Source organism: Leptidea sinapis, chromosome 17, assembly GCF_905404315.1.
Source record: "Leptidea sinapis chromosome 17, ilLepSina1.1, whole genome shotgun sequence".
In the NCBI taxonomy this organism is placed as follows: domain Eukaryota; kingdom Metazoa; phylum Arthropoda; class Insecta; order Lepidoptera; family Pieridae; genus Leptidea; species Leptidea sinapis.
This window is the reverse complement of record NC_066281.1, coordinates 4,903,235-4,921,374: the sequence shown is the minus strand read 5'-3', so window position 1 is coordinate 4,921,374 and position 18,140 is coordinate 4,903,235. Positions and strand designations below refer to the sequence as shown.

At 37.0% G+C, this 18,140-nt stretch overlaps 1 protein-coding gene across 2 annotated transcripts in view; it reads left to right on the top strand.

Moving 5' to 3' along the window:
- LOC126969214 (glycerol-3-phosphate dehydrogenase, mitochondrial) overlaps positions 1-18,140 on the top strand; it is a 45,614-nt gene that overhangs the window by 14,410 nt on the left and 13,064 nt on the right. For both annotated transcript variants that reach the window (XM_050814550.1, XM_050814548.1), the window contains 8 exons: positions 780-875; positions 5,836-6,004; positions 7,495-7,717; positions 10,477-10,640; positions 12,122-12,255; positions 13,880-14,037; positions 16,115-16,308; positions 17,888-18,082. In XM_050814550.1, coding sequence (XP_050670507.1) covers positions 783-875; positions 5,836-6,004; positions 7,495-7,717; positions 10,477-10,640; positions 12,122-12,255; positions 13,880-14,037; positions 16,115-16,308; positions 17,888-18,082 — 1,330 coding nt within the window. In that variant the 5' untranslated portion in view covers positions 780-782. Of the gene's footprint in view, positions 1-779; positions 876-5,835; positions 6,005-7,494; positions 7,718-10,476; positions 10,641-12,121; positions 12,256-13,879; positions 14,038-16,114; positions 16,309-17,887; positions 18,083-18,140 lie in introns of those variants that run through there.

The window sequence follows — 18,140 nt, the reverse complement described above, 5'->3', positions numbered from 1 at the left end:
ACTGTCGTTGAAATTATGAATGAATGTTGATTTTTGAAGTGAAATACATCTTAAGCTACGTTGAGCACTTTTCTTGGGATGATTATATAAAATGTTAAACTCGCGTCAGTACACGTGGCCTGATTGAAAATTCGTAAGACAGTCGTTGAAATTATGAATGAAAGTTGATTTTAGAAGTGAAATACATCTTTAGCTGCGTTGAGCACTTTTCTTGGGATGGTTATTAAATGTTAAACTCGCGTCAGGACACGTGGCCTAATCAAAAATTCGTAAGACAGTCGATGAATTTATGGATGAAAGTTGATTTTTGAATTGCAAACTTCTTTGGTGACGTTGAGCACTTTTCTTGGGATGGTCTTCACCAGTGGGCGGCTCCTTTGCACAGGATGCAGGCTAGATTATGAGTACCACAACGGCGCCTATTTCTGCCGTGAAGCAGTAATGTGTAAGCATTACTGTGTTTCGGTCTGAAGGGCGCCGTAGCTAGTGAAGTTACTGGGCAAATGAAACATAACATCCTATGTCTCAAGGTGACGAGCGCAGTTGTAATGCCGTTCAGAATTTTTGGGGTTTTTCAAGAATCCTGAGCGGCACTGAATTGTAATGGGCAGGGCGTATCAATTACCATCAGCTGAACGTCCTGCTCGTCTTGTCACTTAACACTAGGTTTGATCCGCTCGTTTCTCCTCCTTTTCCGTAAAAAAAAAAGTTGCGTCTGTCCTAGAAAATTTGTGTGACGTCAAATGGGTGGCTTCTAAGTGCTTTTATTATATTTTCAGAAAATGTCACGAAGAAGACTGCTGCTGGGATGTACTGCAGGTGTGACTGGAGCAGTGCTAGCGACCTGGGCACTGGCTGCAGATGACTCTCCAGCTGTAAGATGATTTGATTAGCTTAACGATAATAACCGAATAACAAAATCTTCATATTTTGTAGGTGCATGGTGTGGGTGGAGGTAGCATCCGAATAATAATAGTATTTTTTTATGAAAATAAGACACGAGACGAGCAGGACGTTCAGCTGATGGTAATTGATACGTCCTGTCCATAACAATGCAGTGCCGCTCAAGATAATTGAAAAAATCCAAAAATTCTGCGCTCAACAACTGCGCTCGTCACCGTGAGACATAAGATCTCAAGTCGCATTTGCGCGGTAACATCACTAGCTACGGCGCCCTTTAGACCGAAACACAGTAATGCTTCCACATTACTGTTTCTCGGTAGAAATAAGCGCCGTTGTGGTACCCATTATCTTGCCGGCATGTGGTGCCAGGAGTCATACTAATATGGCACCTTACAACAGCGACAGAAGCCAAAAACCATTTTTTTTTTCTTTTGTCTGTCTGTAAGTATGTTTATGTTAACTCAAAATGACACTTAGATAATTTATACGTCTAGATAGTCTCTTGCTGTTAGACAACCGATAAAAGAAAGCCAGGAATATTAGTCTAGTGTGTGTGACAAGCAACGTCTTACACTCGCGAATTGTATGACACTTTGTGTTAGTGTGCGTGAATTGCTCAAACTTGAGATTTAATTAGAAGGAGTGGCGAGGAACTTATTGCGTCGCTCTTTTTAAACTAAATTTAAAGATTCAGCATTTTACATTATATTTTATACATTATCCCCCTTATTCATAATGGTCCTCTAACTTAAAACAGCCGCTAAGGAGTGTTTTTTCTCATTCTGACTTAGGTCAATAGAAGAAGACAGAGTGAGAATTAGCAATGCTTTAAGTTAGCAGACTATTATGAATAAGGGGGTATATGTTAAGTGATGCACCAAAACTACTCAAACATTTTGGCTTAGGTTAACTTGTGAATGTTTAAAAAAAGTGATAATCATAAATATTATCTACTCTTAGTTTTCCGCTTACGAAGCCAGGGCAAATAATTCAATTGTTTTCATTTTGTGAATAATAATAATACCAGAATAACTTTGTTAATAATTATTGATATTGAGTGGATTTAAATAAACTTACAATAAACTAGCGTATAGTAGACCTAACTGCTCGATAATGCGTCACAATTTTGAATTGTTAATGTGTGCGTGAGATAGTTTAATTTCTCATTGTAGAAATTCGGGTTAAGGAGCTACTGCGAAGCGTGGCTGTTTGTTTACGACTTTTCAATCAAAATTGTTTTTTTTTGTGAAAATAAGGGACGAGACGAGCAGGACGTACAGCTGATGGTAATTGATACGCCCTGCCCATTACAATGCAGTGCCGCGCAGGATTCTTGAAAAACCCCAATAATTCTGAGTGGCATTTGAGACATATGATGTTAGGTCTCATTTGCCCAGTAATTTCACTAGCTACGGCGCCCTTCAGACCGAAACACTACTGTGTTTCGGTCATTACTATGTTAACACATTACTGCTTCACGGCAGAAATAGGCGCCGTTGTGGTACCCATAATCTAGCCGGCATCCTGTGCATCCAGTGGGAGCATCCTCCCACTGGTTACAGTATCAATACTTCACTTTTCTTTCCTATATTCCTGTATCTCCCTTAGATATGTTCTTCTTTCTTGCACGCGTTATTCGTCTAAACGTCATTGTCGTAATTGTCAACCCGTAGGAAAATCTTCTGAATTCAATCTGTTATTTTTTATATAATTGGTAGGGCATAAGTGATAAGTGGATGGCAGGAAGGTAAACTAAAATCCAAATCGCAGTGGTAGCTGATATAAGGCAAATAAACCACAACTATTGGTTGCAAGGAGTTCAATTATCATTGTTTGTCACCAATGACGTTTTATAGACATATAAGGACATATCGTTCGCAGTCTGGTAGCGGAACGGTAAAAGTGTGCTTAAAGAACTGTCTTTGTCTGTCTGTACTGGTCTGAACTGTCTTTACACTGGTAAGCACACATTTCTTCTTAGCCGTGTGTAAACTGTTACTGTCCGAATCGGGTTCTAAATTCAACATAACATTATGTAGCCTGAGCTGAATAAATGTTTTACATTGCTGCTTATTGACCAAAAATATTTTGAACAACTGGAGTAAATGCGGCAATGTATTTGACTATTTTCAAACTGGTATCGTTGGTCCAGTGAATGCATAGAACCGTTGGCCTCGATACATACAGAAAGATAAAATATACAAAAACCAGTTCAGTACAGCTAAATTTTTTAGCTCGGTTTTGTATTAAAAGCGTGGATTTTAGTTTTTATTAACTACTATTTATTCTTTAAAAAATATTTATTTCCGATTTGTATGATTTCCTAAGAACTATTATGGTTTGTTGCGAGACCGCAACAGCATTAAAAATAAATAATTTATACAAAACTCAAGTCAAAATGCCGAAAAATTCCATTCCAGGTGGTGGTATATTTTAAATTTTTCTCAGAGATTTTGTATCAACTTTTGTAACGCGACATCCTTTTTTCATTAATACATTGTTTCCCGCCAACTTTATATGGAAACTAATTATTGTCATACAGTGAAATACTGGCAGATGAAAATTATTAATTTAAATTTAGAATATCACATACAGATATCGCGCGAATTGAATGCAGAGTTAAGGAATGCGATAGTGCTGTGACCTAATTATAATCGATGGCCATAATTATGAGTGTGTCGATAAATTCAAGTTTACCATTGTAACCTAATAATTAAATCTCAAATTTTTGTTCTGCCTTTCTTCAACACATATGTCTAAAACATTTTTCGCCATTTTTCGTGCTTGGCGATGAATAAAAACTCATTTTGTTTTGGAACGGGACTTAAAGACTCGGATCGGTGATTATTAAAATCAAAGAAATAACACGGGATCGCAAAATTAGTATTAATCGATAGCACTGTAAGCGATGACTACGGCACATCACTACACTGTAGACGCGCGGGGCGAGGTGTGCGGACAGCGGGGGGGAGATGATCCCGCTCTTTACCTCAGGCCCCGACTGCATTCAACTCACGCGCTATCAATACTAGTGTGAAGCCTAATTTGCAAAAAGCCTCATTTCGTGAAATTTAAATAAATTACGCTAACACTGTGTTGGGATGTAAGTGAAGAGTATAAAGTAATTTATAACTATGTAATTCTACTTTAAAGAGCATTTAAATTTATCGCTGGAGCTATTTTAACCAGATTTATGTTTTCTTGGTGCATTTGTCTGTTATCGTACAGACCCGTAACTCCGTATCGTAATTCTCTCATGATACGATGATGTTAATGTTTTTTTTTAATTAAAGAAGATTATTTTGGCATCGCTGTTAGATAATTCAAGTAATATGTAAGTAGGTTGGTTGATTAGGTAAAACATACATGAAAACCAGGGCAATTTTATAAAGAAGGCTTGAACTTTTACTGCCGTATTTTCTTAGCTAGACTAGCCAATAAGCATCATAATTTTTGAGAGTTTTGAATATTCAGAAACATCATAAAATTGCTATACCTATCCACATTCCACGTAGATAAGGCCCAGGCCCATGTTTCAATCTTCAATAAAATATGTCAAAGTGTCAGCATATAAGTATTCTTAAGTTAATGTTTCGTTATATAACTTGCTATCTTTGACTGTCAAAATGAAAAAGAAAGTGACATTATATATTAAAAAAGGGGTATTATATTTAATGAAATATTAACTCTGAGGCACGGACTAGTAAAAAAGTACTCCGCGCCGTGTTATTATCAAGTGAAGCACCTTTATGCTAGTGTGTGTGCGGTTACGGGGTATACCAGATACATTACATACTTTTATAGTATTGTTTTTACACTTTTTCACAACGCACGACTGCATTTCAAAATATTTTATTGCGACGCAAACTGTCACAGACGATGGCAAATTTCATAATGGAGGCCGATCGGCTTGTATTAGTGTAAGTGTATGTGTGGGGCTATGTATTTACACGTTTACCGGCTTGTTTTGGTACCTTACTGTTATGTAAGGTGACACGAAGTCCTTCTTATTTTACTCGTCCGTGCTTTGAGGATGCTTTCTGCAACTGGCGGTATATGTCTTAAATTGCCATTTTGATGTGTTACATTACAAGGGGATAGAATAATAACTTAAGGGTAAAAGTAATCATTTTTTTTATATTAAATTTGGCATTTAATTTACTATAAAAGACCAAGTAATAAATTTATTAACAAATTAAACAAATTTAAATTTCAATGCAATATTTTGAATCCCATTCGTATTATATACTAGATAATTTACAGCATATATGATTCTATGTAATATAGATGCGCTCTCGCCCTGCCTTTATCGTTTGACTCGCCGCACAGCTGATGCTAGCTATCCGCCATTGGACCGAGTTCAGGGCGATGACCTTAGTTTACTGGTAGAATTAATATGTCAGGAGTTCTCAACGCTTTTGACATCATTAAAAATAAAATGTTCTTTTTACTGTACCAAGCATTTAATCTAATGGTTTTTGATTTTTATTTTATTGTAGTGTCTCCGCATTTGACTACATATCCGTTTGAAACAGGAATATGTCAACATGGTGTACATTGTATAGTGTGAGCTCTTCCTTCACAAGTGAAATCGTTGCGAGATAAAATATATTTTCTCTTAAATATTATTGATTTATGGAAATAACATTATATTTATTAAATCTTATTAAACATTATTTTATTTTATATTAAATATTAGGATGAAGGCCCACCGTTCTTACTTAACTTCACGATGTAAAATGTCTCCCAATATCGATTGTTTTTCAATCACGTCATTTAAATTTTACATTTTAAATAAATTCCTATTCCACTTTACGGTGAACCGCATAACAATGAGTTCTTATGTGCGAATAGGAACTCCTTGTTACAATATGTATTTCAGTAAATTATCCTTTTAAGAAGTATTTCATTCAAACATGTAAACAATTTCAGCACTGGTACAAACCAGCGACGGTGTCGGCTAAGACGGAACGAAAGAAGCGCGTCCTGCCCTCACGGAATGACCAGATCAACAATCTCCAGGCTGGCCACACTTACGACGTGCTGATCATCGGCGGAGGAGCCACAGGAGCCGGCTGCGCACTCGATGCTACAACACGAGGTAAACAGTTTCGTCAGCAAGCTCAGCAGCATCACTTTTGTCATGTTGCTAGAATCAGTGTATCCAAATGTTTTGAGTTTTCTTGAGTGTTAATTCCGCCAATATTCGTCTTCAAACAATTCGACACGTGTTCCGCCTCTACACGAGGCATCCGAGGCATAATAATTATGGATTTTCGCAAAATAACGCCTACTTCAATAAATTTTCTAGAATCAGTGTAATAATTACAGACACACGAGGAATTCCATATTTTATTAGTCAGGGTGTTTGATTTCATTGATTTTGCCATAAGTATTTTTGTAAAACACAACCGTCATCTAGCAATCTCATAATTAAAACGGCTGAAGTCTAAACTCACCACCAATGAGCGTAGGTACTGACTAATGTAGTGCTAGACCTGGCGCGACTGCAAACTCATCTAACATCTGACTGATCCGGATGTAGTAATTTAATTAATAACTTCTCTTTAAAATAATAATAATTTATTAAATATATTAAGTGCTGTTAGTAATCTACTCATAAGATATCGATGCATAGGCAAAGAGATCAGGAAGTATGATGAAGTATGAGTAAATTAAGAAAAAACACTCCATAATCAGAAAAAAAAAGCATATACTCAAATGGAAATGGGCTGGCCACATAGCCAGCCATAGTCATCACGAACAACCAAATAGAAGGGACCAACGGCCGAAAGGAGGAGAGGTCAGTCATTAACACCCTTATAAACTAGCGGCTGGGCCTAGATAGAGGGCCCAGGATATAACAAAATGCCAGTCTTTGGAAGAGGCCTTCATCATTTTACAGTTCTAAGTGGTTATATATTGTAAGTCGCTATAAAGACAGCAGGTGGACACTCAGAATCACGCAGTGGAAGGGACCTAAAGGAAAACGACGAGTAGGCAGACCGAAAAGTAGGTGGGCTGATGAAGTAATGGAAATAGCCGGGAACCACTGGCAAATAACGGGTAAAGACAGAGACGCGTGGAAAAAGTTGGAGGAGGCCTTCACCCGAGGAGGGGTTCATATCAAATAAATATATAACCCATACAAATACGTAACACGTACTAACATAATATAGATATTAAGAAAAATATAAACTAACACTAAATAACAACATTTGAAATGTACATACTCGTATATTAAGGATATGAAATAAAAAAAGGCTTTATTTATTATTATTATATATTGTAAGTGGTAAACTAGAACCAGCTTTTTATTTTTTTTTCATAAGGTATCGAGAAATAAAGAGATTGAGGAATGCATTTTGCGAAAAATATTTGGGGCCAAGTTTGTTTTTTGTTTTATATGGAAAAGGAGGACAAACGAGCGTACGGGTCACCTGGTGTTAAGTGATCACCGCCGCCCACATTATCTTGCAACACCAGAGGAATCACAGGAGCGTTGCCGGCCTTTAAGGGAGGTTTACGTAGCGTCTCGGCATTGGTTTTTAAACTCTTCCCCACAATGGTCCTATGATGGTTTATCTGCAGGTTTGCGCACGGCTCTGGTGGAGGCCGACGACTTCGCTAGCGGCACATCTAGCAGAAGTACCAAGCTGATCCACGGAGGTGTGCGATACCTCCAGAAAGCTATTCTGCAGCTGGACTACGAGCAGTATAAGATGGTGAAGGAGGCTCTCCACGAACGCGCCAACATGCTGGAGGTTGCTCCTCATCTCACACGACCTTTGCCAATCCTGCTGCCAGTCTATAAGTAAGTATTAAGATTTTTTTCAAGTGATAACTTCTTATGGGAGGGTAAACCGTTTCGTAACGTAAAGCGTTACGCCGCCAGTCTGTCTGGCTTCTCTTTCTCTCACGCATACGGCAGTGGTAGGTTCCAGCTCTCTCACTCTAATTGTTATTTATATAGGATTTAATAATGATACTAATAATGTACATACACAAAATGTTAATGTCAAGAATTGTCACTATGATTAAAATTTATTTTCTAATTAATAATAGATTTTATTAATAAATAACTTTTCTTTACATATTACATACTTGTCAGACGTAATATTGAGATCTGAATATCCAGAACTGAACCGTTCCATTCTGATCCCTCAACTTCGACCTTCTTCTTCTTTATAGGCTTGTCCTAAAGACTTGTGTCTGCCTCTTTTTGTCGCTATTATCATCCATTCTTCTACAATCTTCAGTCTTTTAATTTATTGCCCTTTGCTTATTTATTACTAGTAATTTTTTTTTTATGGAATACGAGGACAAACGAGCGTACGGGTCACCTGGTGTTAAGTAATCACCGCCGCCCACACTCTCTTGCAACACCAGAGGAATCACAAGAGCGTTGCCGGCCTTTAAGGAAGGTGTACGCGCTTTTCTTGAAGGTACCCATGTCGTATCGTCCCGGAAACACCGCACAAGGAAGCTCATTCCACAGCTTCGTAGTACGTGGAAGAAAGCTCCTTGAAAACCGCACTGTGGAGGACTTCGTAACTTGTGGGGTGTCGTACGAAGGTGAAATTCGGCGGCAGGAATCAGGTTGAACAGCTCTTCGGAACACTCCCCGTGATAAATGCGGTAGAAGACACACAATGAAGCGACGTCTCTACGCAACGCCAAGTCCCCGACAATTCGAGCTGCTCTACGTTGCACGCGGTCAAATGGATCGAGCTGATTTAGATTGGATAGATTATGGGTACCACAACGGCGCCTATTTCTGTCGTGAAGCAGTAATATATAAACATTACTGTGTTTCGGTCTGAAGGGCGCCGTAGCTAGTGAAATTACTCGGCAAATGAGACTTAACATCTTATGTCCCAAGGTGACGAGCGCAATTGTAGTGCCGCTCAGAAATTTGGGTTTTTCAAGAATCCTGAGCGGCACTGCATTGTAATGAGTAGGGTGTTTCAATTACCATCAGCTGAACGTCCTGCTCGTCTCGTCCCTTATTTTCATAAAAAGAAAACTTCGTCCGCGTGGAATAATTACTTTGGGAAGTATTTTAATTTTTTTGAAATAGTTTGTAAATAATAAGCGTAAAAACTGATGCGGTTAATATAAATACGAATTGCTCACTTTAATATACTTTTATAAACTACTTTTTTGTTTTTCCATTGCTTTTAAATAATGATTTTGTGGTTTTCATACTCGTGAGCACATAACGTTGCCAATGGGATAAACAATTTTTGCGTGATTTGTACCAAATATAAACAAAACGGAATTTGTATTGTTAGGTGTGAAAGCGTGACTTTGTTTGAATTTCCATACGAACTTTCATCCCCATACAGGTCGAAATTTCAAAAAATACTAGAGGACATATTTATATATTTCTTATCAATTGCTTAAATACAATGTTTCATGGTGTCATCTTCGATAGTGACGAACTTCCATACAAACTTCTATCACCTATTCCAACCAAGACTTTTTTTGCGATAAAAGGTAGCCTTTCCTAAGCTCTAGTCTATCTCTGCATTGTATTTTATCAAAATAGGTTCAGTGGTTTAGTCGTGAAAGCGTAACAAACAAAATTACATTCACATTTATAATATTAGTAGAGATTGCATAGTGTTTGGAACTAGTATATAAATTCCCCCTTTTAACTTGAACTGCATACGTGCATCCGTCCATTATACCCACATCCTAACGAATCAATCTCTTTATTTAATAAATGCTATTATAATAATAACAGTATACCTACAACTCGAAATAATAAAAACATGTTTTTTTTTCTTGAAATTTTTTTTGTGTGCAAATTAGGCCTAAAGGTTCGGGGTAAGATGGAAATTAAATCTACACATAGATATAACTATCTATTATACCTTAGATAATTTTTACGTCTAAATAAAGCCTCTTGCTGTTAGCTACGTCTCAGGCTGAGATCTAGATAGAGCGTACTTAGTCATTGCTCAGACTTTGCTTACGTTAAACTTAGTTTAGTGTAAGCTTAGTATAATCTAATAATCTTGATTTCATTTTTCTAGTGATTTGTTAACTGAAATCATGCTGAGATTACGCTAAGATAGCCCAATGCAAAAGTCAAGTTCGTGTTTTATAAAGTCAAGTTCGCGTTTTATCACATTCAGCTTAGTTTTACGTAAGTAAAGTCTGGGCAAAGTAATCTATAGGTCTTAATCTCGCGATTTTTTTGACACTTTTTTTTGTGTGTTGCTGAAAATAGAGTTTAACAGTTCGCCGCTATTTTTTCTACGTGTTCACAGCTGTCATAGTCTATCTTGAACTATAAACAATCTAAGATATATATACGTCAATAAAACATAAGCAAAGTAATGGGTTGCCACTGGCAAAATAATAGCGACATCTATTAGTTATACATATAAAGTAAATGGGAGTTTTAAATTAGGAATCTGTTGTTTCTAATGAATTGAATGAATTCATAAAACCTGTTTTGTTTAAGATTGTGCAGAAAAGTTTTAGGCGACCGTTTTTTTTCAAATTTTTTTTTATAAAACAGTGCTATTTAAGGGATGATAATTTTTTAATATTTTATTTCAGGTGGTGGCAAGTCCCCTATTACTGGTTCGGTATCAAGATGTACGATCTGGTGGCGGGAGACAGGAATCTCAAGAGTTCCTACTATCTCTCCAAGAAGAACACTCTAGAACTTTTCCCCATGCTAAAGTCGGACAATTTGTGCGGTGGGATTGTCTACTACGACGGTATGAATTTATGATATTTTTTTATAAAAGAAAGGGCAAACGGGCAAGACGATCACGCGATCTTGAGTGGTGAGGCAACCTGAAAAGTAATATTCAAGAATACGATTTTAGTAATAAAACGCCTAAAATATATTATATTCATTTAAAATTGTGTTTCCGTTTTTGGAATATTATAAAAAGCAAAAATGTTAAAAAAATATGGTATTCATGCACACCACTAAAATAAAAACATTAAAGCTGCTTTTTGGTAGGCCTACCTTCAGCTGTCACTTACAGGGTTGCCTCTCCAATAAGTCTGTCGCTGTCTTTCGATTGTAGCTATTTTTTCGATTGTAGCCCGCTGGTTGCGCCAGGGAATTTAAAGTGGACTGTATTAATAAAAAGGGGTACTCAGGTGAACAGAACAGGAATCATTGAAGTAAAGGGAATAGCCGGTACTCACCTCTTCTGCAAGATCCTGGGTTCTTCTACATTCGCCTGAGTGTGCTGGCGAATCACAATATATATATATATCGCGGGACACTTAACGAAGAAATCACTACGATCTCACGGCAGCAAATCGACAGGAATGCGAGGATTTCCTGGATGTATACTTAAATGTTGCGGGAGCTCAACCTTCGCGTGCGGTTACTTGACGGAATGTGTGTTACGCCATACGACCATAGATGTCGCGGCTCGCGGTTTATTCTTAACTTGTACCGGCTAAGTTGCTGGGATAAAGGTGTAAGGGGTTAAGGAAAAGGTTGTGTGTTATTTGGACAATTGGCGTTACCACCCGCTATGTTGGCACTGTTGCAAGCGCCATCCAGTAAGGCGTAGGAACCAAAGTCACAATACAATACTGTATACGGAACAGTACATTAACTTCATACAAGAGCGGCCGAATCGACGCACGCACACATACGCACGATTTACACGGCCGCTAAGCAATCTTGAGAAGACAAACCTATTAAGTGCCACGCCGTACGCCCCCGAGACTATTCGCTATCCGAGTTAAATTAGCTGCGCCGCGCCGTATGTTTTTACCTTTTTGTTTTTACCAACCCTAGCGCTCCGACCAGACAGAAATAAATGTCAAGGAGACTGCTAAGTAACGCTACTGTTCTTTTACTTGTGTTGTGGCAAAGTGCAGTCAATTACCGTGAAAGCTTAAAGCCCTGTTCAAACTGAGGCGAATAACGCGCGGAAGCGGGACGCGTTTTAGCGTAATTCGCTCCCTCGCTTAGCCTCTCAAACTGACGCAACTTCCCGCATGTCGTTTTTGCTTCTTCAGTGGAGAAACATCATGCATTGTGAGATCAAACAAACCCGTCGGGCGTTCAGCTCTTGTTTCGCTTCAACTTAATCGACTACTCGCGTCCATTTGAACACGTCCATACAAGTTAGCTGACACAATGGGCGCGAGCGACTTCCGTCCCGCGTCCCACGCGTTATTCGCCTCAGTTTGAACAGAGCTTAAAACAGTGCATGATATATTTAAGGTCAACAAGACGACGCCCGTATGAACCTGGCCATAGCACTGACAGCCGCCCGGCACGGAGCTACCATCGCCAACCACGTGTCTGTCATCAAGCTACATAAGACGGCCGGCAAGCTGAGCGGAGCCAGAGTCAAGGTGACCTTCTGTTATATACTTACTACTAGCTGACCCGGCAAACATTGTTTTGCCATATAAATTATATTTAGTGATTAACTGTTTTTTCTCAGACTTACTTACTTAAAGCCGACAACCACGACCACGAAAAAGTCTTTTCATTATTCGGGCTAATATAATATAGCATAAGAAATTTACAAAATATGTGGCTCTCTATGTATAAGAAAAATTTTAAAATCGTTTCAGTAGATCCAGAGATTTAAAACAGAGAAAGTATTTAATTTATTCATCAACCTTGCAATGTTTTTATATTATTTTGCTATTCGGAATGGAACATTATAGTTTTAAAAATTATAGCCTATGTGTTATTCTGGTGTGTAAGCTATATTATTGTAGAGTTTCATCAAAATCCATTCAGTAGTTTTAGCTTTAAAGGAGTACAAACATACATCCAGACATACAAACTTTCACATTTATAATATTAGTAGGATTCATATCTTAGGGAACGACCCTCGCCACGACACCACCACAGGCAGTGAATTTTTAGTGAGCATGACAAACGCTTTCACGAGAACACTGCTAATGACGTTGAGCTAGAAAGTCCGTTGTGGGACAACATGATCACAGAAAACTAAATTAAAAGAGAAGAGATTACAGAGATCAGAGAACTAGGTTAAGAAGAAAAAAAATGTTAAAAAACGTTTTATGTGATAAAGGTTACTATAACATAAATTACTTTCTTAATGATACCTCAGATTGGGGGAATGAAGCGACCGCCCTGAGGCTATTTCATTAATAAATTTTATTGTAATGAAATACTATTTAAAAACCGACCGATTTTTCTTGACACCGTGACACGTTGTTTGTCCACGATGGACTCCTAAACCAATGAACGGATTTTAATGGGGATTACTTCATGGAGTGCAGTTTGGTCCAACTTGAGAGATAGGATAGTTTTTATTTCGATTTGGGACCCATAATTATTTTTATTTTCAATATTTGTTTTGTATGGACATATTTTCTATGAGAGAATTTAGTGACGCACGGTTTGAGAGTTCCGCTGTGAAACAATTTCATTTTCAACAACAGAAATAATTCTTGATGTTTTGAAATATTATTGACAATTTTTTATAAAACAGTATTTTTTTTATTATCTACAGAACAACGTCTGTCGAGACAGCTAGTAATTTATATTTATACAGTTTATATCTCATTACTTTTTATGAAATATTTGATATTTAGAACGCTTTAAACTTTGAACACGACTCATATATTGGATGCAGCTTACCAAACTAATTTGCTATGTATATTAAAGCCATTATAAGTACTCAATTTGATTTTAAGTGGCCGTTTAGTTACGTGTATGCTCTTCGTAAAAGAAATATTCACAGTGACGATTCAAAAACGCTTAATTGAATAAAGATTATGTAACTCTGACTATACAGGCTGTAAAATCCTGTACTATATCTTAAGGCGTATGTCAGGGGTTATCAACATTTTTGAATCGATTCAATATGCAATCTTCTTTTTGCAGTAGCATTTAATTTAAGTGTTTTTGATTTTTTTTAGTGGTGTTAGTAGTTAATTATCGTACAGGGATTTTTTAATACAGTGTATTAAATATCTAATCCCATTTTATGTTCAGGATGAGTTGACTGGCAAAGAATGGGACGTAAAGGCGAAGTGCATTGTTAATGCAACTGGACCGTTTACGGACACCATCCGTCAAATGGATGACCAGAGCGTGAAGCAGATCTGCTGTCCATCATCAGGTGTGCATATCGTGCTACCGGGATACTACAGGTAATATAGCCTGTTCTACTTTTGACTAGACGCCTTTGTCTGTCTTCAATAACCAACAATCACCAACCACTCGATAGGCAAAACCTGATAGCATATTTTTAGAATAGAATAGAAAACACTTTATTAGCAACAAAAGCGGCCAAGTGCGAGTCGGACTCGCCCATGAAGGGTTCCGCAGCAGCAAGTAACATAATTTAAAAGCTATATAATAATAATAATAAGTTCCTCAGTTTGTCGCCCTAACCACCGGCGGAATTGTCGTGAACCAACGCCGGCGGGACTCTATATATTTTTATTTGTAATATTAGTTTTAATAAATATGTTATATATATAAATGTAGAAAATAAGATGAAATAATAATAACATTTGAGTTGATTGAATGAAAGGTAAATTGCAGTTTACTATTTATGACGTAAAAAAAAAATAATTACTAGATTTCGTTCAAACCAAGTTTGCATGGTAATGTACATCATTTTTAACCGACTTCAAAAAAGGAGGAGGTTCCGACGAATTCGTCGGTATGTTTTTTTTATGTGTGTTACCTAAAAAATTTCGACTGGGTGAACCGATTTTGATAATTCTTTTTTATTTGAAAGCTGGTACATCCCATGTGGTCCCATTGTAATTTGGTCCAGATCTGACCATGGCATCCATGAGAAAACCATAAAAGTCTTAAATTTGCTATACATACGTATAGCAAAGTGGATGATAAATTTACGAATAACGCAATATGGCGCCAACCGATTTTGATGATTCTTTTTTTATTGTAAAGGATATACTTCAAAGATAGTTTGGTGAGAGTTTGGTTAGGTTCTGAATACGGAATCCATGGCAAAGTAACGGAACTCTTCAATTAAGCGCTTACGTTCATTGCTGCATTGAACAATTTAGTATAGCTACACATATTTAGACAAATTCTTACCTAGTGTACTTCAAATTCGCTAAAAATCAAAAAAAAATTAACAAAAAAACAACCGACTTCAAAAACACTATTCCAAAACAATAGATATAATATGCACTAAAAAGTATTGAAATAATTGCGTCCAAGATAGGTTTGTAACTACATACATAGTTATAGGTGAGATGTGCTTGAGTCGTGAGGAGGCGAGAGCGGGTCGCGGCGGAAGGACATCGATTCCAAAAATAACAATTATCGTAACTAGAATTAGATTTATTAATTAGATTGTATAAAAATACGCAATTATTTTAATACTTTTTAGTGCATATTATATCGATTGTTTTGGAATAGTGTTTTTGAAGTCAGTTGTTTTTTTGTTAAATTTTATTTTTATATATTTTTTTTAGTTTTATCATTCTCTTATTAGCTTTTACTACTTGACATACATTTACACTTTGGAAGTGTCGGTCCCTCAAACTATTCAGATTAGATTAAAATGATATCAGAAACCTCAATATCATTTTTGAAGACCTATCCATAGATACAAGTATGGGTAAAAAAATCTTAAAATAATCATTAAATAAATTAAAGGATAAACCAAATATTATTATTAAAATATAAAAAAAATAACTGTGCGGCGCACGATTCTCTGTTAAAAATAGCTGACTCAGTATATTGTTGGTCAGTGCAGAAGACACCAACACAACACTGGTTTTCAGCAGCCCCTCGTGACATTTTGGAGTAAACAGTTACTGTAGCCGTCCCATCATAATTAATTTGTGAATCAAAGGGAATTAATGGTTCATATATTATGTTGATTTTGTAGTTATTTCTAAATATGTCATAAACTATTTTTTTTTTAAATATCCAACTTATTTCAAAATTATATAACAGTTAATTCCATAGTAATAGTAGTATTGATATAAATTTTAATGCATTTGGCAAATTTAAAAAATACGCTTTTGCACCCTTATAATTTGGATGTATAAATTTACATATGTTTAAAATTATACTTTTAGTAATAGTAAACATACGTATTGAAGTAGTATAACATAACTTAAAATAATAAATGAAGGCAACGCTGTGCATACCTATAAGTTCCGTTGAAGAGCTTAGAAATCACTTATCGCCTTTAATCAAGAAGCCATGTGGTAAATACATAATTTCTTTATTTTGCAGTCCCGAACACATGGGTCTTCTAGATCCTTCCACATCCGATGGCAGAGTGATCTTCTTCCTTCCATGGTTGAAGGGAACCATTGCCGGCACCACCGACCTCCCGTGCGACATTACCCACAGCCCGAAACCCACCGAAGACGAGATCCAGTTCATCCTCACCGAAGTCAGGAACTATCTCAACCCTGATGTTGAAGGTAACTAGAAGATATCTAGCAAAAAAAGGGGGAGGTTTTCAATTCGACTGTATATTTTTATGTTTGTTACGTATCTCAGAACTTAAAACTGGGTTTGCCTGGGTGAACCGATTTTGAATATTCTTTTTTTATTTGATAGCTGGTGCTTCCCGAGTAGTTCAGTTCTGACAATGGCATCCATGAGAAAAATCATAAGTCTTAAATTTGAATTAAGTATAAATAAAATCACTTTATTCATGTAGATCACGGAAATGACACTTATAAATGCCAAAAAACATATTTTTCTTATTGAATCTACCGCTACTTCGTAAAGGGTTGAGCTAATGAGAAGAAGTAGTAAGAAACTCATTGCCACTCTACAATAACTATAATTATATAATATTTTAGACAATAAGATGAAACCTACTATCATTACTAAATTCTAATGTTCTTTCTTTTCTTGGCATTTTATTATTATTATGTTATGGTCGGTATAAGTGTATTCTAGAAAATAAGACCGAAGGGATTTGTTTTTTTTTTAATAAATTTTAGTAGGTACTACTAAAAATTCACAATAAATGTAACATCTAAATAATTGAACTGGAAAAACTAAAAAGAAAATAATTCAATAGCATAATAAATTAATATTTAGCATAGCTTCTAAGAATAATCACACAATGACTAATTAATATTCGAACAAAATTTGGACAGAGTAACGTCCTAACCCATCAACGGTTGAAGCGGAAGTGAGCCGGCGCCATTTTTATTTTGCGCCCAGGCAAAGTAGAAACGGTTACCCTCCGGGAGAACGATGGGAGGTGGTGAATGCTCATGCATACCAACGCAGCCTGTTGGTATGCATGATATCCATTGTTGGCTTTGGGACATGCGCCCGCTAAGCCTTTATCGAAGGCGACCCCTCTTGGTGAGAGAAAAGTGCAAGCGGCACTCCCTTATCTGCTGGGACAATGCACACAAGGTGCTATCTAATTGGGACTAGTGACATCGGAAGGATGATCGGCGACGCCAGAGATATCGTCTCTTTTATAGACATCCCCACCCTCTTCTCCTTTAATTTTCTATAGTATTTATTAACGATTTAAGCGCTTAATAATGCCTCTATCTTATTTACGGTATGTGTAGATTAATGCATCTACAGTACTGTACTTTAAGTATACCCGATAAGTCATTCTTATCGCCTTATATTGGGGACACGTGAATTGCAATATACGTCGTCCCATGTACAGGCAGCGTGCACGGATAAGGTGAGCTACCGTCGATAAGTTTATTGGGACAGAAAAGTCAACGATAGTTACGATTTTTATCTCAAGTAGGAGATAGACTGAATATTGGGAACGGCCGTAAGGCATTTAGTAATTGACGTCTGTGTATTTTGTTGCATCACTTTGTATATATTGTAATTGAAATCATTTGTAAATTTAATTGAAAATAAGAACCTGTAATACCATTCTGTTTTGAAAAGTAGAGAGTAGAGTTTCTTGCTAGTTCTTCTCTAAGGAAATCAGCATTCTGATCGAGCTACGAGATAAAATATATTTGTTTTGATTTGAATAATCTAATATTGTTTTAATTAATGTAGTTCGGCGTGGTGACGTGCTCTCCGCTTGGTCTGGCATCCGGCCCCTGGTGTCAGATCCCAACAAGCCGGACACCCAGTCGCTGGCTCGCAACCACATCGTGCACGTGTCACCCTCCGGACTGGTGACCATCGCGGGAGGCAAGTGGACCACCTACCGCTCCATGGCTGCCGAGACTATCGACGCTGCCGTTCAAAGTTAGTATACTATTGAAAGAAGAAATAAAGAATAGTAGATTGTTAAACGAGGGTCGAA